This window comes from Odocoileus virginianus, chromosome 4 (assembly GCF_023699985.2).
Source record: "Odocoileus virginianus isolate 20LAN1187 ecotype Illinois chromosome 4, Ovbor_1.2, whole genome shotgun sequence".
In the NCBI taxonomy this organism is placed as follows: domain Eukaryota; kingdom Metazoa; phylum Chordata; class Mammalia; order Artiodactyla; family Cervidae; genus Odocoileus; species Odocoileus virginianus.
Genome location: NC_069677.1, coordinates 81,797,079 through 81,818,080, shown reverse-complemented (window position 1 = coordinate 81,818,080; position 21,002 = coordinate 81,797,079). Strand labels below are relative to the sequence as shown.

The 21,002-nt window shown below is 47.2% G+C and overlaps 1 protein-coding gene and 1 long non-coding RNA gene across 2 annotated transcripts in view; both read right to left on the bottom strand.

Annotated features, from left to right (window-relative positions):
• Positions 1–8,033, bottom strand: part of TRAPPC10 (trafficking protein particle complex subunit 10) — a 74,552-nt gene extending 66,519 nt beyond the window's left edge. Inside the window, exon 1 of the mRNA XM_020883575.2 lies at positions 7,798–8,033. Coding sequence (XP_020739234.2) covers positions 7,798–7,864 — 67 coding nt within the window. The 5' untranslated portion in view covers positions 7,865–8,033. The remainder of the gene's footprint in view (positions 1–7,797) is intronic.
• A 2,282-nt stretch (positions 8,034–10,315) lies between these two features.
• LOC139034823 (uncharacterized) lies at positions 10,316–15,994 on the bottom strand. The gene is made up of 2 exons (XR_011487400.1): positions 15,829–15,994; positions 10,316–13,625 (listed from the first exon to the last, which is right to left on the bottom strand). It is a non-coding gene; the product is annotated as an uncharacterized lncRNA (long non-coding RNA).
• Positions 15,995–21,002: the final 5,008 nt, after the last annotated feature.

Sequence of the window (21,002 nt, the reverse complement as noted above, 5' to 3'; positions counted from 1 at the left end):
AGGAGGTGACCAGGAGCCCTAGAAGATTTGTCCACATTCTGAGCCCCCGCCCCAGGACCTGGGAATGAACCTGTTTGGAAAAGGGGTCTTTATAGATATGATTAAGTTCAAGCTCTCAAATAAGATCATTCCGTATCATATACATAGATGGGCCCTACACCCAATGACAAGAGGTCACTTGTCAGATCAGATAAGAGGCAGAAAGGAAAACACAGGGAGAGAGAAGGCCGTGTGAAGACAAGGCAGAGACTGGAGTGATGTGCCTACAAGTCAAGGAACAGCAAGGATTTCTGGGTGCTGGAAAGAGGCGAGAAAGGACCAGCTCCACTCCCAAGGCCTCAGGAAGAAGCACAGCCTTGCTGATACTTTTTCCTAGTCTCCAGAACTGTGAAAAAATAAATTTCAGTTGTTTTAAGCCACTCAGTTTCTGATAATTTGTTACAGCTATCCTAGAAAACTAATACATGTGGCGTAAAATACAAGAATCAAATGCACATCTTCTCTAGTGCTCTACCAATTCATCTTTTAGATATGTTTTTGGCCATACCACTTATACGTTGAAATAAACACAGATGAACAGGCAATTCTCAAGAGGTACAAGCACGAAGAACCACATAAAAAGAACCTCACTAATCATCAGGTGTGTAACACCAAAACAACTATGATGGAAGATGGCCTTGGGCTGGTCAAAGAGTTCTTAGATACGATATTCAAAGTAGAAGAGAAAAAAAATGGGTAACTGGACTTAACATTTAAAATGTTTGCACTTCTAAAGACAAACTAAAAGACAATCAAAGAATAGGAGAAAATATCTGCAAATCACATATCTGATAAAGGAGGTATTCCGGTCCACACACTGGAATACTAGACAGCAAGAAGAGGAGCAAATTGTAGTTGGTGCAACACGAACGAACCTCAGCAACACTGCAGAGTGAGAGAAGCCAAATAGAAGACTGCATGTTACATGACTCACTTCTGTGCAATGTGTAGAAAACGCCAATCTATAGAGACAGAAAGCAGATCAGTGGTGCCTACGCCTAGGGGCAGAGATTAACTGCTAACAAGTTCTTGGGGTGATGGAAATGTTCTAGAACTGAACTATGGTGACGGCTGCACAACTGTGAACATTTACTAACAGTCTGAGAAGTGTACACATACAACGGATATTAATTTTATAGTATGTAGACTAAAGCTCAATAAAGCTGCTCAGAAAAAGAAAAAACAAAAAACTATAACCTGTCCATTAGACTGGCAAAAATTAAAAAGATATCTCCGACCCAGCGGGGCAGAGTATAACTCGGAGGGCAGCTTTCTCACAGGGCGATTCGGGCTCTCCCCTTCTGACCCAACAATTATACTTCTAGATTCCATTCTTCATAATGAAAATGTACTCCTGCTTTATTTATATAATTTTAAAGTTAAAGTTTCATTTCTAAAAGTTACAGCTGTATCTTTTTCAAAGGCTTCACCCAAATGCCAGGTTGACAGTCCCTTAATCTTAAATGCTCCAGAGCAGAAGCTGAATCACAGACCTGAGAACCCTTCGGTTTGTTCATACATTTCTACAGACTTGAAGTAAAGGAACCATATCTGAACACAACTCAGAAGGACTATTTCAAAGATGATGGGCCACGGAACTTTTCTTCTACTGGATTAACACGTATTTCCTCGATTCAAAAACTCCAAAAAGAAAATGCTCCAGTACCAAAAATCAAAAAACCACCTAAGTGCCTAGTAGTTTACCTAAAAACAAGTCTGAACGGTCAGGACTCAAATTCTCCAAACATTTTTCTACAAACTTACCTGATCCTGACAAAGACATGTATTTAAAAGAAAATAACTACACCATTAAAAGCTCCTACCTTACATATAACACAGTTTCCCCTTTAGAGTAATGTTTACTCACTTATTAATTTCCTCTACAAATATTTACTGAGCACCAAGTATGTGCCCAGCACCATCCAGGTGCCACAAATACAGCAGTGAACATAGCAGATAAAGTTCTGAACCTCACATTCTATTCCAGAGCAGCCTGGGTTGTGGTGGAGAGAAATAACCATGGGGGAAAAAAAAATTTGTCAGGGATGCTGAGCCAGAAGACTGAGCAAAGTCCAAGAGATGCCAAACCCTCACAGGCCCAGAAGGTGGCACATGAGCAGCCCCGGTGCGAGAGGGAAACACCCAGGGGGTCAGGAGAGCGACAGGACAGAGGCTGCTGGGCCGTGTGGTGTGTAAGGCCCGGCCAGGAGGCCAGCTGGGGTGGAGATGGGGGACGTGGACAGAGGGTCTCAGAGCCCACAGGAAGCCCTGAGAATACCATGCTAAGAAGGTGGGCGGCCCCTGGAGAGGCGGAAACCAAGGAATTATGTGCTGACTTCTCTCTTGGAGGGACTGCCCCGAACCCCAGAGAGAATCAGCTTCAAGGGTAAGGCCAGAAACGAGTCGGCCAGCTGGAAGGCTGCAGGGGTCCCAGGGAGAGATGATGGGAACCGGGATTTGGGGGAGCAGAAGTGAAGGCAGAGAAAAGGGGCTGAATTCTAGATCAATTTCAAAGATAAAATGGTATTTGCTAGTAGACAATGTTGGTTGTGAGAGAAAAAGAGAAGTAAGAATGACTACAAGGTTATCAATTTTAAATTTATACTCTTAAAGAGCAAAATACTGCGAATACACTTAAAAGTCACATTAAGTGCAGTCCCCCAGGGATGACCTGATTGAAAGTGGGGACAGAAGGGAGCAAAGACAGAAGGGAAGGTGAGGTGAAGGGAGGAGAAAGCCAAGGAGGCTCTCTGGGCAATCCCCAGCAGGAAGGGGTGACAGGGAGGATCTGTGGGGGCCCATGTCCGTCATCCAGAACCCCAGGCCAGAGCAGAGGGAGGGGGCATCAGCAGGAAGCCCTGGGAGGCAAGGCACCAGCACTCCGTCAACTGGCAAAAATCTGGTTTGAGACAAGAAATTCTCAGGTAAGTCACTTGCCTTTTCCATAAGAGGTGACCAAGGCCCTTCCTACCTCTTGTGTGGACCAGCCAGCTGGCTGTCAGCTCCCTTCCAGGCCAAGACTGGCTGCTGCGTGGTGTGTGCCATGCTTATTTCAAAGAGCTTAAAAAAAACTCAGACCCTTGAGTCTTATTTGCGTAAACCAAACTTCACTGGAAACTCTTCAGGAACACATCTTACAAATCAAGCCCATGAGCTGAAGTTCAAATGGAAAAGGAAGTTTTTCACATCTAAATGATCGGTTCAGATCCACCCTGGAGTTGGGCTAACATACTAGTAACATGGGTCCCCAAACTTACCCAGGGACCCCAGGATACCGCAGCAAACCCATAGCTGCCCAAAGGATGTCCCAAATCTACAAGGGGAACAGCAATACCAAGCCATCCCAGGCCCCAGGAGAGTCAGTTTCAATACTACATCGGCTGTATTTCTTTCAGTGACATCATTATCATCACAAAACAGGGTAGCTGTTGTGATGAAAGGCAAGTACCACTCCACCCCCACCCCAAGTAAAGCGAGCCACTGCGTCCAATCTGATCCTCTAGTTAGAGAAGTTGTGCAGTGCCCAACAGATGCAACCATCCCAATAGTATGCTACTCTGGTTATCTAAGAAAGAAATAAAAAATTTTCTTCCAACTTATGTGTATTTTTTTTCAAATAACTTCTGTTAAGACATAATACTTAATAAAATTAATTTACTAAATAAATAAATTACTACATAAAATGAATTTACTTAATAAATGGAATTACTAAATATTCTTTTGAGTCTAAAAGTGCCATGAAAAAATTACTGAAGACACTAAAGCCACCATGGAGAGAGAAAACTGAAGAATCTTAGCTGAGAAGCTAACATTTTTTGCACATTCATCATTCTTCTGAGCGGTTTACACATACTCATTCAAGCCCCTATCAACTCTCTGCGACTGGCACCACCCTGACCCTGGGTCACAGGTGAGGAAGTCATCACACAGTAAACCGTGCCTGCTTTTACCTGCGCACAGGTGGCAGCACCTTCTAAAGCCAGGGGACACAGGCAGTAATTCCTCAGTCCTGACCTCCAGCCATGGCCCAAGGAACTGAGGTCTCCTAAGGAAACACGATCCCCCCTCTTCTCAACTTAAGAATGCACTGTGGACCAACACCTGCATATCAGTTTAAAAAGAGGACATTTTAAGTTACTTTTCCAACAATGAAACTGAAAGTGCTTAAATCACAAGTGCCAGTTTCATGCTTGGAAGAAAATCACAACGTGTGAATTTAAAAACTTTAACCCATAGGAAGAGAAAAACAAACTCCAGCCAGGTACAAAGTGTTACAGATCTGCTCATTTCTTCTATCTTTTCCCCCACTATGAAAATTCATAATGTCAGATCCAGAACTCTAAATATAGAGACTGAGAAAAATTAAAGCTGCAACATCCAGTGCAACTGGGTGAGGACAGATCATCGTTTGGATGAGCCTGCTATTTTTCAGACACTACACAATCTCGTGTTGATGCTTTTGAACTGTAGGGCTGGAGAAGACTCCTGGGAGCCCCTTGGACTGCAAGGAGAGCCAACCAGTCAATCCTAACAGAAATCAACCCTGAATATTCATTGGAAGGACTGATGCTGAAGCTCCAGTATTTTGGCCACCTTTTTCAAAGAGTGGGCTCATTGGAAAAGAAGGGGGGTGGCAGAGGATAAGATAGTTAGATAGCATCACTGACTCAATGGACATGAATCTGAGCAAACTCCAGGAGATAGTGGAGGACAGAGGAGCCTGGCGTACCACAGTCCATGGAGTCACAGAGTCGGACACAACTGTTCAGTTAGCAACTGAACAACAATTCTGGGTAGGATACCAACAAATCAGTGGAATTACCATAGCTTTGCCTGCTAAACAAGACAGCTGGAAAGGAAACCTCTTTCCTAATGTATCCTTAGATCAGAAACCCCAGTCTTTATTCCAAAGCAGAGAACTGATCCGGTGGCTGAAAGAAAAAAATCGAAGCTCCAACTTAAATTTAGACCGAATGGATCTGCTGAATTAGTTTCAGTTTCACGGTACATCTTTCATGATTAGTAAATTATACTATAGGTGTTCAAATTGCTAGGGTCAGGTGACTCATCACCCAACGTCATCACACCAGCAGCGCCACTGAGTGCTTGGAGACAGCCCCGGGCATTTCAGACACATCTCCCAACAACTGAGAAGCTTCTCCAACCCTGGAAGTCTAAGCAGATCCTCCACTAAGGTGATCACTCTGCACCAGAGGTAGTTGGGCAGTGGCACTGGAAAATTTTAATTATGAACTGAAAGTAATTAAAACTTCTAAGCAGCTTCAGAATATTATTAAAATAATTTAACAAGGTTTTCAAGTAATGGTGTATCCTGTTTACCCCTAATCTCTGGGGACTTTCCCCTCTTCTCACAGTTGCAAATAAACAGTTCTTAAATTTATCTGAACCAGTAACATTCTACATTCTTCTCAGAAAGGCTGATACACAATTCATTCAAAGTAAAATGTTCTAAATTCTATGAAAAAAAAAACCTGAAAACAAATTATCAACTCTGCTGTCATTTTTACAATGAACAAACACAGACTTCCTGAGGGAGCAATGGCTGGAAAAAGTATTAAACAGATTTTTGAAAATTAAAATGCTGCTAGGGGGCTATGGACACAACAGCCAAGCCTTCAGATGGACTTTTAAAGCAGTTTTTCTACCACCTTTATCTACACTGCTTAGACTAGGGGCTCCCATCAAACATGTGCCGCAGAAGGAATGGAACAAAACAAAGAAAGTATGACACAAAACCAGGACAGCAAGTGCTTACTGGAGCTCCAGTCCAGACGCAAAAAAATGGAATTTCAAGTGTGAATATGAAGTCAGCTCTTCTAAAAGTTAAAAAATCTTTCAATTTAAAAGGATCTGTTTTATCTTTCAAGCTAACTTTCTCTGAAAGTTTACGGAAGCCACTTTCTTCTCTGAGGCGCCAATGAATTGAACGGTTGTGCCTCTGAAAACAGAGATACCATCAGTACAGACAACAGCTTTAAACACCGGAAAAACCTCCACCAGTGTAGCTTTTACAATAAATCTGTAGGAAAGGAAACTTTCTCAGAGTTGTCTGTCATGTACGTGAAATGAAACTAAATATGTCACACGTATCTCTAACACCATGAGGATAACAATCTCGCCACTGAGTCAAGGCTGGACCAACAGAGCTTTAGGAACCTTCTCTTCAGGTATGTATTTACACAATGCCTACAGAAACACTGCTAGGAAAATGGAAGCTAAAGGCCATAACATATAATGAGACGTCTGGATGCCTCCACAAGTAATATTGATCCAGCACTCAGAGCATGGAGGGCACTTGGGGAGAAGTCTCCAGGATCTGGGAGACACTGACCCCAAACACGAGCACCACCCAAATTTGGCTCCTCTTCCCTGAGGATACAGATAGCACCTGGGGATTAACTGCAGGGCCTCCAGATAACCACTGCATCCACCTGCTCTCTCAGACTGAAAGTGCCCTCCTGAGTAAGACTTTCAGTTGCTAAGTGTCCTGGTGAAAAGAGAAAACTTGGCTGAATTATGCAAGTGCCTAAATTCAGATGTGACACAGTCCATTTTCCTAAGAAAGTTTATCAGCTAAACATAAAGTAACAAAATTCGACTTTAAATATACAGTTTCTCAGGGATATGACAAGAGGAAACACACAAGAAGAGTATCCATTAATCAGAAAAAAAAAAGTGAAAAAGAATGAGAGAAACTTAAACTTTCAAAAGGATCTTCTACCTACAGAACCATCGACTATGGCCTAAGTGACTGCCCCCGGATGTTGCTATAGAAAGAGTGCTTCCTTTCAAGTACAGAAGACCATCTGAAAAAAATTAACTGACGACAAAAGCATTGCCAAAAGTCAAAACTCCTAATAGTCTGAAATATCTCTCTGCAAGTCAGCAAAACGTCAGCCAACATTTCAACACTTTCCATAAACTCAGTGCTTTTGAAAGTATTGAATTCTGAAGTCATAACTGTAAATATTAGAAGGAATTTTGTAACAGAAAAACAGTTCCTTTGTGGGTGCGTAAATGTGACACCAAAAAAAAAAAAAAAAAAACCCGGCAAAAAACATCGAGACACCAGTCTCCGTCCAGAGCGCGGAAAGCTCGCCGAACCTTTACACGCCATCTGTGAAATGGGTCTCTGCTCTGTGCCCGCGTCGCGGGCGGGGATAAGTCCTGGCCCGCGGTCCCAGCCAGGCAGGGCCGGCTGTGCACGACTCTGCCGGGCACCCTGAGTCTCACCACTTAACACATTCCTGAAGTGCACACCCCCGTCTCCTAACATCACAGCCGCACGCAAACTTCGTCCACGGTCGCGACCGAGCGCCGGGAGACCCGCTGCGGGGTCGGAAGGAACAGTGTGCCCGGAGGAGACCGTCTCCGCCGGGAAGGACGGGCCGCGAGGGGCAAGCGGCCGACTCTGTGGCCGGACGGGGCTCACGGCGGGGGCCCGTCGGGGCGCACCTCGGTACGGGCCGCCCCGCGTCCCAGGCGCTATCAACTGCAGCCGGACAACCGGGAGGGCGTCCCCAGGGAGGTCAGAGGTCGCCTCCAAGAGAGCTAGGAGGTCGGCCCCGGGAAGGTCGGAGGTCGCCCGCGGGGTCAGAGCCCCGCCGCAGCCGCCGCCCCGACCACACCTCTATTCCAGGAAGTGGCCGGGCCGGAGCGCGGGGGCCCAGGAGCCGGCGACCTGGGCCGCGCTACCCGCCGCGGCCGCCGCCCCCTCCCGCGCCGCCGGGCACTCACAGGTGACGATAGGCTTGTTCTCCATGGTGTAGATCACCGGAGGCAGCGGCTCCTCAGGGGCGTCCATGAGCGTCCGGCGTCACCGGCCCGGCCCCTCGCGCCCCATGGGCAGCCGGAGGCGCGCCGGGCCAGCCCAAGCCTGAGCGGCGCCGCAACCCCCACAGCGACACCCGCCCGGCAGCGCTAAGCAGCTCCAGAGCCGGCCGCCCGCCGCCGCCGCCCGCCGGCCGCATCCACTTCCGGTGCCGGCGCGCGGCGGGTACCGCTTCCGGGGCGCGCGCTTTAAAGGGGAGGCATTTCCGCCGGGCGGGCTCATTCCTCCGACGGAAAGGTCGCTTGTCCTGCGCGAGCTTTGGTGGAGCTCTACTCTGCACTTTGGGGGCCGAAGCACCCGTGAACCCGCCGTGGGCAGCTGTGCGTCCCGCTTGAGCCTCTACCGTAGAGGCTGGACGGCCGAGAGCCCCCTTCCCAAGCCGGGACCCTCCGTTAGGCTGAGTTGACCTGGAGAGGGCAGCCCAAACTCGCGGTGGGGCGCCCAGGAATATCGTCCCCACCCTGCCCCCACGCCGCGTACCCGACCCTGAGGACGGACTCGGGGATCGCTGACAGCGGCGTGCGGACATGGAAACCACCTGGGGTCACTAACACTGACACATGGACCCGGGAGTCACCAAGAACGGCAGGTGGACATGGGCATGTCAGTTTCTCACCGGTGTGGGACTGTCGCCCGTAACCAAGCATTGTTATCTTTACCAAAGATCTGATGCCTGGGGGCATGAGTTAAGACACCAGGTTAATTTCCACCACTGAGCAAATGGTAGTTACCCCTTGCAAAACTCTTGGTCTTGTGTTTCTTGTTATTCTGCTTTTATGAAGTAATATTGCTGCCGTGAAGTAGAACACGATGATAAACCTTCTCAGTACAACCTGAACCCTCCAGCACCTCCTCAAGGTTCCCCTGGGAGGTCGACCCCCCCAAATCCTCTCCCTCTGGTTGGAAGCAACCATCTCTGAATTTCCACAACTCTGGTTTCCTGTCTCCATGGCACTGAAAAGTTCTTGGAGCAGGGGTTGCCTTTTACTTTCGTCCCCAACCCCCTCCACTCTTCATACCCACGAGGGCCTTCTGTGGCTTGTGCATCTTTGGGGAATGCACAAAATAAAACCTTACTTTAACTGCATGTACATTTCTTATGAAAGGAAAGTAGGTTTGGGGTACCTTTTACAAAAGCAGCAAATGTATGTGGAACAGTTTGAGTGTGAACACAGTTGCTAAACGTGTGTGCATAGTGCGTGATCTGTGGCTGGGTGAGCAGGCAGGAGGCAGAATCCAGGACAGCTGGAACCTGTGAGGCAGAGCACCAATCTCAGGATGGGGAATGAGAAGTCTGTTGGGGGGTCCCCTGTGCGTGCCCCATGCCAGCTGGCCTCAGCACTTGCTGGGTGAAATTCCAAGAGACCCACCAAGAAGAGAGTGAGAGGAGGGCGGAAGTCCACAAACTTGATGATAAATGTTGACTTACAGATTGAGAAACTCAGGACTTCAGTAGAATACCTGCAAATAAAGTTGATAGGGACAGAATGCAGAGACAAAATAGGTGATTAAATAGTTAATCCCACTAGTAGATTGTAAGTAAAAAGAATATGGTTGACCCCTGTAAGTTAATGATTACTGGAGAAAGCAGGTTTGCTTAACCACAAAACCAAGCAAGATTGCTTAACAACAATTTCTTGCAACAGAAACACAAGACACGCCCCCAAACAACAAAACAATGGTGACATGAGACCCACATCCTACCCAGTGAGCTGAGTGAGTTAGTAGCCCCTGAAACATGTTCTTTGGTCCCTAGGACAAGTTTTTTACTCAATGCCCACAAAACAAGAAAACAACAGCAGAAAATGGGGCCTGCACCCTGCCCAATGGTGTCAACAAGACAGTGACCCCAAACCAAGCTCTGTGCACACAGAAAACACTTATGGGAAGGTGACTTCAAAATGAAAGACCCTCATCGTACTGAGACCTGAAAATATTTTTCCAAAGTGCTGTGACAGTCCTGGCCTGACCATCTAGGGAGGGACAGGTAAACTCCCCTTCTCCACCCAGGGAGGAACTGATGACAGAAACACGGCTGCTGAGAATGACAGAGTTCTCCTCTCCTCCCCACTTTTCCTTTATTTAGAAAACTGTCCGCTAAGTTATCAGGTCATGGCATTTCTCGTCTGCCTGCTTGTAAGCCTCACAATGTCCTAGTCTAATAAATCACTTCTCATCTGCCACTTTGCTCTCACTGTATTCTCTGCAGAGACATAAAGGACTGTGGTACCGGAGCTCTTTAGAAACCCCCTGAAATGACACCAAGTGGTCTCAAAATCATACCTAGGCACACTACGATTAAACTGATGAAAACCATAAAGAAAAAAGTCTTGAAAGCATCCAGCCAAGAAAGACAAGTTACTTTCAGGGGAAAAATGATAAGAATTTCCATTGACTTTTCACCACACAAAAAACCACTGTATAAACCCCTAAAGTGCTGAATTTTATTTTATTTTATTTTTTTAATTTTTTTTAAAGTGCTGAATTTTAAAAACTCAGCCAAAAACTATATGTCCAGCAAAAAAAAAAAAACAAAAAAACTCTAAAAAAAGAGAACAGATTAAGCTATTTCCTGATAAAGTTGAGAGGATCTGTGACCGGCAGGTAGAGACTACAAGAAATGCTTTAGGATATTATTTGGCGGGGGGAGGGGTTGGAATTCCCACTTTAGGATGCTCTTGAGGGTGAAAAAAAATAATATATCAATAATACATTGGAAACTTGGATGTATGGGAAGCAAAGGATAGCCCTGGAAATAATCAACAAATGGACAAACATAAATTATACTTTTTTTCTTCTTCCCATAGGTTCCTTAACAGACAACTGACTGTTTAAAGCATGCTTAACTCAGATGTATAGAACAGACTTGTGGACTCTGGGAGAAGGCGAGGGTGGGATGTTTCAAGAGAACAGCATCGAAACATGTATATTATCTAGGGTGAAACAGATCACCAGCCCAGGTTGGGTGCATGAGACAAGTGCTCGGGTCTGGTGCACTGGGAAGACCCAGAGGGATCGGGTGGAGAGGGAGGTGGGAGGGGGGACTGGGATGGGGAATACATGTAAATCCATGGCTAATTCATTTCAATGTATGACAAAAACCACTGCAATGATGTAAAGTAATTAGCCTCCAACTAATAAAAATAAATGGAAAAAAAATAAAATAAAGCATGTTTAATAACTTTATGTAGTGGTTTTAAAGTGTATATAGAAGTAAATGAGGGACTTCCCTCATGGTCCAGTGGCTAAGACTCTGTGCTCCCAATGCAAGGGGGCATGGGTTCGATCCCTGGTCAGGAAGCTAGATCCCACATGCCACAACTAAAATCTGGCACAGCCAAATAAATAAATACTTTAAAAAAAAAAGTAATCCATGGCTAATTCATTTCTATGTATGACAAAAACCACTGCAATGATGTAAAGTAATTAGCCTCCAACTAATAAAAATAAATGGAAAAAAATAATAAAAATTAAAAAATTTTTAAAAAGTAAACGATATGACAATGACAATACAAAGGATGGGGTGGATAAAGGACATCACATGTCTGTGAGTGTGTTACATTGTGAAGTGAGAAATTTCAGGTGTGAGGTGATAAGTGGGAGATGAAAAATGTGTATATGAAGAGATGTGCATGTGTGTGTGTGTGTGTTTGTGTGTGCCCTGTCTTGCGTGACTCTTTACACCCCCCTGGACTGTAGCCCACCAGGCTCCTCTGTCCATGGGATTTCCCAGGCAAGAATACTCGAGTGGATTGCCATTTCCTTCTCCAGAGGAAGTAAAATGGAATAATATAAAATATTTGTCCAATCCAAAAGGAGGCAGAAAAGGAACAGCAGCAGAAGAAAAATCAGAGACCAACTCAGGGAGCTCCCTAGTGGTCTAGGGGTTAGGACGCGGTGCTTTCACTGCTGGGGCCCACATTCAGTGCCTGGTCAGGGAACTGAGATCCTGCAAGTCTTGCAGCATGACCTAAACTTCAAAAAAATGAAAGAGATTCAACACAGACAGCCAGTTATCACATGAAAAGATGCTCAACATCCATTAGTTATCAGGGAAATGCAAATTAAAGTGACAACATCTCACTTCACATCTACTCAAATAACAAACATAAAAATAAAATGAAACGAATGATACCAAATGTAGACACCAAGGTCAGGTCTCCATGTCTTAATCTATTCTAACAGAGAAGTAAGTGCCGAGACTCTGAAAAGACAGACACTAAAAATTCTTCCTTCATTGCAATGCTGTATCCTGGCCTCACTGGCCAACCCTTGTTTGGAAGAATTTTCTTTCTGGGCAAAGGGAAGGGGAGATCAAAGTTCTTCCAAACTCTATCAGGCAGCACTCCAGCTCACGGGCAGTAAGTGAGCTGTTCTTCCCCTAAGCAGACCTATCACAGGTTTTATTTTTCACATGGGAATTTAGAGAACGCTTGAATTTAGCACACATTCTGGTCTGGTGATCCCTTTTAGTACTGGTGAAAATGATGCTATTCCTATTAATTGATGTCCACTGAATGTTCTTGTTTTTTCCCTGGATCCTTTTCTCCTGAGATAGCATTTGCTTTTTCAAAGGTTGCTGGAACTGGAGCCCAAACAGTCTTTCCTGGTAGCCCATTATGCCGTCTCCAGGTTGCAGAGAGCCTGTTCAATTATGTATTGGGATATTACAGATGCTTCATCTAAAGGGAGGCCTCACAGAGTTTGCTCTGCCCCACCACTCGGGTCCTCACCACAAAGGGCTGCACCATAACCGAAGGCCAGGCAGCAGGTGCCCACAGCAGGTTTATTCCTGGTAGCTGAAAACTGGAAACCACCCAGGTGCCCTTTGATGGGTGACTGGTCTAACAATGTGTGGTCCATTGGCACCGTGGAAGACTATGCAACAAAAAGACTAAAATGTTGATATACACAACCACCTGGATGGATCTTGACAGAATTATGCTGAATGAAAGAACTCCCCAAAGGTTATATATCATATAATTCCATTTCTGGAACACTCTTGAAATGAAAAAATTATAGACACGGAGAAGAGTTTAGTGACTGCTGAGGGTTAAGGAGGGGGGTGGGGTAAAAAGGGAGAGGATATGGCTACAGAAAGGCAGCAGGTGGGACCCTATGGGCACGCAATGTCCTGCATCTGGACAGCACTGGTGTGAGCACCCTGCTGTGATGTTGTGCTAGAGTTTTCAAGACACTGCCACTGGCGGAAACTTGGTAAATTTTACCCAGTCCAAGCTTGCACTACATACCACTCGACAAGCCAGTAAATCGAAAGACCAGCAGAAAGCCGGCAGACCGAGGACAGGGTGGACTAGCGTCCCAAGGAACCATTTTGCCCAGCTTTATCTTTTTTTTTTTTAATATTTACTTATTTATTTGACTGCACCAGGTCTTAGTTGGGGCACTCGGGATCTTTGATTGTAGTTTCAGCATGTAGGATCTAGTTTCCTGACCAAGGATTGACCCTGTCCCCCACCCTACCCGCATTGGAAGCATGAAGTCCTTCCTAGCCACTGGACCACCAGGGAAGTCTCATTGCCCAGGTTTAGATGCTAGTTTCTTTCACAGAGCAAAATGGGGAGGTGGGGAAGAAAAGATTTAAAAAAAAAAAAAAAGCCCTAAGCTGTAGCAACTATTTCCTCCTTCCAGCCAGACTCCCAGAGGGGATGTGTTCATTTCTTCTTTCCTGCAGCCTTTTACAGGTGGTCCTGGTCAGGGTGTTTCCTGTGAGCTGAAAAAAAAGGTATTTCAGTTTAACCTCAGGCATGGGAGGCAGGGCTCCTAGAGTTGGGCTATTATGTGTACTTCAAGCTATAGGCAGCATCCCTTTAGTGACTAACTTGTGGCAAAAGCAATAGAACACACAGGTTAAAGTAAAAGAAAGAGATCCAGCACAGAGTCAGATTGGGTTTTCCCTATTATATAAAGGGTGTGTGGGGCCTGTCTACAACATATGAGTCAACATGATCTCAAAGTGGAATTTTAATCAGCTCACCTGATTCTGAAGCCATAACACTACAGAGAACCCAGCCAGTGAACAGTGCCATTTCGTGGCACTCCAGCACTTCTCACTGCTCTTGCTTCCCTCCCATGGTGTGCAGGAGCATTGTCGCAGGAGCGCTCTGAGGAGCGAGGCAGGGTGGTCCTGACCTCAGGGCAAGTGTTCCCTTGTACTTAATCCAGCCTTCCGTGAAAGGTAGCCTCAGGGGAGCACAGGGTCCACAGAGGGCAATAGAAGTAGAAAAGTTATGACAACCCTAGACAGCATGATAAAATGCAGAGACATCCCTCTGTCAACAAAGGTCTGTAGAGTCAAAGCTCTGGTTTTCCCAGTAGTCATGTACAGATGTGAGAGCCGGATCATAAAGAAGGCCAAGTGTCAAAGAATGGATGCTTTTGAATGATGGTGCTGGAGAAGACTCTTGAGAGTCCCTTGGACAGCAAGGAGGTCAAACCAGGCAATCCTAAAGGAGATCAACCCTGAGTATTCATTGGAAGGACTGATGCTGAAGCTGAAGCTCCAGTACTTTGACCACCTGATGGGAAGAGCTGACTCATTGGAAAAAACCCCTGATGCTGGGAAAGATTGAAGGCAGGAGAAGGAGGGGATGATGGAGGATGAGATGGTTGGATGGCATCATCAATTCAATGGAAATGAATTTGAGCAACCTCCGGGAGATGGTGAAGGACAGGGGAGCCTGATGTGCTGCAATCCATGGGTCGCAAAGAGTTGGACACAACCTAGCGACTGAACTGAATAGTTATGTGGAGAAATAATCTCCCTCGTGAGTTAGAGAAGAAATGCCATATTAACTTTTTTTTTAACTAACTTAATAATTTAAAAAAAAAAAACGGGCAGTGGGAAATGAGAGAGGTGAGGGTGTGGGGAAGTGAGCGGCTCAGCACACCTGCATGGTGGTTGCTCTGCTTCAGTGGGTTCTCTGAGATGCCACCTTTTTAAAAAGCAGTTACACCCTTTCATCCTCTGATGCAACAACTCCACTTTTAGATCTCTTTAAAGAAACAGCCTCTCCCAGAACCTTATAGATAAAATTCATGTTTCAGCATCGACGGCCAAAAATTGAAAACAGCAAAAACATCAATGGCTGTTATATAATTTATGTAACAATTATGCTATGTTTATTGATGAACTATTAGGTCACCATCAAAATAGTGTTTAGAAAGGGTTTGTGATAGTCTGGAAAGTCTTAAAATGTTCATTGTTAAAGTGGATTCCCGGATCATAAAACTTTCCCCCTTGCCATGACGGGGGTTGCTACTTGCTCTGTTTTTCTCCTCCTTGTTGGAGCGGTACCTTTGATGAAGTATGCTGAAGTCAGAGGAATCCATCACGCCCTAACTGGAAGAATCATGGAAGTACAGAACTGAGCTAGTTGCGATGAGGCTTGAACAACAGGAAAACTAACAGTTAGACCTGCCTGTCATCTAATCTGAACCCTGGCTATCTTTAGGCCTTTGAATCTTTTCAAAGTCTCTCAAGCATTTTATTTATTATTATTGTTTTTGGCCATACCACATGGAATACAGGATATTACTTCCCTGGCCAGGGATTGAATCCAGGCCCCATGAAGTGGAAGCACAGAGTCTTAACCACTGGACCACCAGGGAAGTCTCCCCTGAGCGTTTAAAAATGAATCAACGTGAAGGAGTGATGTGATCACAACTACATCAAAGTTAAAAAAAAAAAAAAACTATTTTAAAAGAGAGTGACTCTGGAGAAGGAAATCGCAACCCACTCCAGTATTCTTGCCCATGGACAGAGGAGCCTGGCAGGTCACAGTCTAGGCGGACACAACTTAGTGACTAAACAACAGGGCCTTCAAAGCATGAAGGAATCTTCATCTTTTATTTCTCAGAACCAAAATCACAAGATATAGAGACCATTTTTTATGATAAAAGTACAAGGAAGTTACCTGCTGCTTGGGTTGAAGAGTGCAGAAGAGAAGGTGATGGGGCCTCTCATTTCTCATGAGGTGAGTCCTCCTCCAGGGCCTGGGTCATCTCCACCCTCACAGCCTCCCCAGCACCATTGTTCAGTCATGTAAGGGACCCCACAATACCACACCCTGTAACTATGAGTGCCACACCTGACAGATCCACTATCCTGCACGCCACGACTAAGACCAGGTGCAGCCAAGTAAAAGAAATAAAGAAGTATTTTAAAAATTGTCAGTTATGGCAATGAAATACTTCACTCCCAAACAACCATTCATCAATAATAATAATAATTGATAATATAACATGATGGAAGAATAACCTGTCTGAACCAAGATTTATCATATATGTTATTTGGCTTTTTTGAGACAATAAACTATTGGAAGAAAAAAAAAGAGATTGGAAGGAAATGCATCAGAATGCCAGGGGTGACTGTCTTGGACTAGCGGTGACTGCCTCCCCCTTGGTCTCAGTAACGTTCACCGTTACTATCTCAGTGCACTAGTTTCCGCATTTGTTTGTACAGAAACAGTATCCTCTCTCAGGGCTTTATTCTGCATACTGTGACTTAAATAATTAGCAATAATGAAATCAAACCTGGCGCTGTGGTTGGCATTTCCGGACATTCTGTTCAGCGCTCCTATTTTTAGCTCTGCTGCCTTTTTCCTTGGCTTTCTGACAGCCTGGATTCTTGCTCTCCCCTTTCAAGCTGAAGTTATCCCCCGAGAGGCATTTCTATGCCCAAACCGCCTGTCCTTCATCTGGGGTCCTGCCAGATGGGTTGGGGGTGGGGCAGGGGCAGAAGCGACCACCCTGCCGGCGGCCCTCATATGTCCTCCATCCACCTGCTCGGGCTGTCTTTCTAGCCCAAGAGACCGCCTTCCCTGGGGGGCAGAAGCTAGGGCAGGCCTAGTGCCTCTGATGTCAGCACCTGGCACATCTGATATCCAATTCAGGGGCAGAAGAGAGTGGTATCGGCTGAGCCGCCCAGAATGCCGACCTCCAAAGGCCCCAGAGTTCCGTGGGCACAAACGGGAAGGTGGGGTGGTCAGCTAACCCCGATCTTGTATGTCTCTTCCGCCCACCTGTCTGGCCACAGTGGCCTCCGTGGTCCCTAGACTCCAGCAGACACGCAGGGTACCCCAGACCCCATGCTGGCAGTTCGCTCTGATCAGCTGCTGCTGGGTGGCCAGGCACTGGCAGGGTCCCACCTCCAGGACCCGCTGGGGGCTCCGAAGCAGGCAAGTAGGATGTGGTGGGGCATGGACCCCACTGGGCCCTCCCTCAGTGAGTGGTGGGATCACACCCCAGAGTGTGGGATGCACAGAGGGTCCGTGGAGACAACCAGTTCAGTGACGGTCACTGTCGCACTCCTCGTCCTCCCCCACGTCACCCTCCCTCATATCCTTCCTCCCCTTTTTGAGACCGAGAAAAAATCCCATCTGCACCCAAGTCTTGCACACACCTATCCTAAGACGCGGCCTGATCGATATCACAAAGGAGGTATGCTGCCCTCAAGACACACCCACAGCCTGGCCCCTAAAAGTCAGTGACTCACTGATTACATAAATGCTATATGTTTAGTACGCTGACCAGGAACTTGGCTAGCTCAGAAAATCACACATAGTAAATGCTTTCTTTTTGAACTTTACTTTCCAGGGGGAGGAGGGGGCGGTCATACCAAGCGGCAAGTCAGATCTTAGTTCCCCTACCAGGCCCCCTGCAGTGGAAGCGAGGATTCCTAACTACTGGACTGCCAAGGAAGTCCCCGAATGCTTTGTTTTGAACATCAAGAGTGTTTGAGTCAGTCAGTCAGTTCAATCGCTCAGTCGTGTCCGACTCTTTGTGACCCCATGAACTGCAGCACGCCAGGCCTCCCTGTCCAACACCAACTCCCGGAGTCCACCCAAACCCATGTCCATTGTGTTGGTGATGCCATCCAACCATCTCATCCTCTGTCATCTCCTTCTCCTGCCTTCAGTCTTTCCCAGCATCAGGGTCTTTTCAAATGAGTCAGCTCTCCACATCAGGTAGCCAAAGGATTCAAGTTTCAGCTTCAACAGCAGTCCCTCCAATGAACACCCAGAACCGATCTCCTTTAGGATGGACTGGTTGGATCTCCTGGCAGTCCAAGGGACTCTCAAGAGTCTTCTCCAACACTACAGTTCAAAAGGATCAATTCTTCGGCACTCAGCTTTCCTTATAGTCCAACTCTCACATCCATACATGATTACTGGAAAAACCATAGCCTTGACTAGATGGACCTTTGATGGCAAAGTAATGTCTCTGCTTTTTAATATGCTCTCTAGGTTGGTCATAACTTTCCTTCCAAGGAGCAACTGTCTTTTAATTTCATGGCTGCAATCACCATATGCAGTGATTTTGGAGCCCAGAAAAATAAAGTCTGTCACTGTTTCCACTGTTTCCCCATCTATTTGCCATGAAGTGATGGGACCGGATGCCATGATCTTAGTTTTCTGAATGTTGAGCTTTAAGCCAACTTTTTCACTCTTCTCTTTCACTTTCTACTTACTAAATAGGAAACCCACTTTCTCCCTGAATCTTTTAATGAAGGTTTGAGGACCATGACCCTGAAGGAGGCCTGGCTGCCCCAAGGCCTCAGCCAGCTGTCACTGACTGGCCAGGCCAGGAGCCCCAGACCAAAACTGAAGGAAGCAACCGAGCTGGGCCCACCTGGTGCGGGTGGTGAGCTTGTCAGCATCTCTCTGCCCTGCTCTGGCCGCAGCTGGCACAGAGGCCCCAGGTGAGTAAGGGGCTCACCACTGTCTCTGGCCTGGCCCCCATTGCTTCTTCTCCAGGCCCAGTGGCCCGCTCTGGCCCCAGGCTCCATCTTGCCCCTACCCTCCCTTCACAGAGAGTTCTACAGACTCAGACAGCCTGACAAGATGGCAAGGGTGGGGGCGAGATATGCCATCCTCCCAGAAAGCTCAGACCGAGCCTGTTTTCTTCGAGGCCACTGTGTGGAGGAAAGGAATGGACGTTGTTTAAGACACAGCCTCGCGCCGGGAGACACAGAGAGAAAGCTGGCCCTTTGGTAAGAGGGGCCTTTACTCTCCTCTGCATCCACAGCAGAACCAGCACTAAAGAAATTGCACTCACAGCCCAACAAGATGACCAGAAAGTGGAACTGAGGGAGACATTGCCGGTGCTATCTCAGGGATGGCACCGCCTCTCCACGTGGCCCTGGAACATTCTTAGACATGACAACACGATGAGCCACAGAGAGATTCAATAATTTCCAAACTATAGGAAAAGACGAGATTTTCTGATCATAATGCAATAATACCAGAGATTGATGGGCTTCAGAGGTGGCATTAGTGGTAAAGAACCTGCCTGCCAATGCATGAGACGTTAAGAGACATGAGTCTGATCCCTGGGTTGGGAAGATCCCCTGGAGGAGGAAATGGCTACCCACACCAGTATTCTTGCCTGGGAAATCCCACGGACACAGGAGCCTGGGGGCGCTGCAGTCCATGGGGTCACAAAGAGTCAGACATAGCTGAAGCACCTTAGCATACATGCACCAGAATTTGATAAAATAAGGAAACTGAAACCACAGCAACTGCTGCATACCAGCCTTTCTCCAGCAGCTGTCGCTAACTGCTGTAACTTCCTGGAGGGTCCTGGGCTGACGGGCGCCTGTCTCTCCAAATTCTTCATCAGCCAGTTTGCTCAGGACTCACTTCCACAAGTGGAGGTTCAGCGCTGGGCCGCCGGGCTCTTAAAGCTCCCTCGGGACAGCCATCCTGAGAACACAGGTGCTGGGAGGCCGTGCACGTTGGGAAGACAGCCAACTGACACCCCAGGGCCTGTCACGGCCTCTGCCATGGATGCTGCCAGGACAGGCGTGCTCAGGCCCAGCCGCCCTCCAGCCTGGGCTGGCTGCACAGACAATGTACTGGCACTGACCTCATCAAGCTGCAGAGCCAGTCAGCACGGCATGGGTATGGGTAAACAACTGACTCTGCTTTAGGGCACTGTTAGCAGGGTCCTGATCACTTGCAGCTAATGCCACAAGTCACGGACCCTGGAGAGGGATAACTAAGTACTCAGACAAAGTGCTACCCACTGGGCTTGAGTGCAGAGCCTGGCTCACCGGTGCCCCGAGGTGACAAAAGGGCACTCCAGGCCATGCTGGTCACTGCAAAGTCCTGCAAGAGAGGCTGGACTCAGATCAGAGGGGCCTTCAGATCTGAAGGCAGAGACAGCACTTCCTGGGAGGATCCTCCCTCCTGGCCAGGGAGCTGCAGCCCAAATCCATAATCTGGTGCCTTGCTGGGGTGCCAGTACCAGATCCTGCAGCCTGAGCAAGGCTGGGACACGCTGGGAGCCGTGGGGGATGGGGGACGGGAAACCCACCCATGGGGGTTATTGATGCTCTGGTGCCTTTGCGTGGGAAATGGGCCACACAGCAGCCTCGGCCCTCACAACCTGAGGTCCGTCCTGGTGCCGTGAACACGTGTAGTCTCTGAACCCGGTGGGCAGACAACCATGAGACAAGAGAAGCTGGTGACAAAGCTTGGGGCAGCAGTATTTGCCCCAGGAGGGGTGAATGGGGGTCAAAGGGAAGGTGGGCGGGAGGTGAAGCTGATGCTGGTTCCAGGGCCCCTGGGGCCCTGGGGGAGAGACTCAGGATCAATCTTCCCAATACTACCCAGGACCTGGCCGGAGCCGAGGTCATGCATTTTTAAGTGGCCATTAGTCTAGGCCACTCTCTAAGTGAGTTGTGTGGCCACAGAGGCTCCAGCCAGATGGCAGAGAGGCCCTGGGGTGGCTGCAGAAGGTGGTGACCCCTCCACCCACGAAAGCCTGCAGGCAGGGTCCTGGCGTGCCCACCAAGAGCTGACTACTGTTCTCATCCTTGCTCTGGCTATGTCCCCAGACGACCCCTCAATCTTCGCTGGAAAGTCTGAGAGGAGCGCTGGGCCAGTTGAGTCCCTCAGATGAATTCAGTCCCTGAACTAACTAGTCTCGCTTCCTGTACAATTGTTACATTTGTTCATTCTTAATTCTGCATTTTTGAAGTAAATGAAACCACCTATTGCTTAGTCTTGGGGTCCTCAATTCCCCTTGACTGAACCCAGTATTAGTTATGAGATAGTTCCCTGAATTAAATGACCATGGTTCCAGT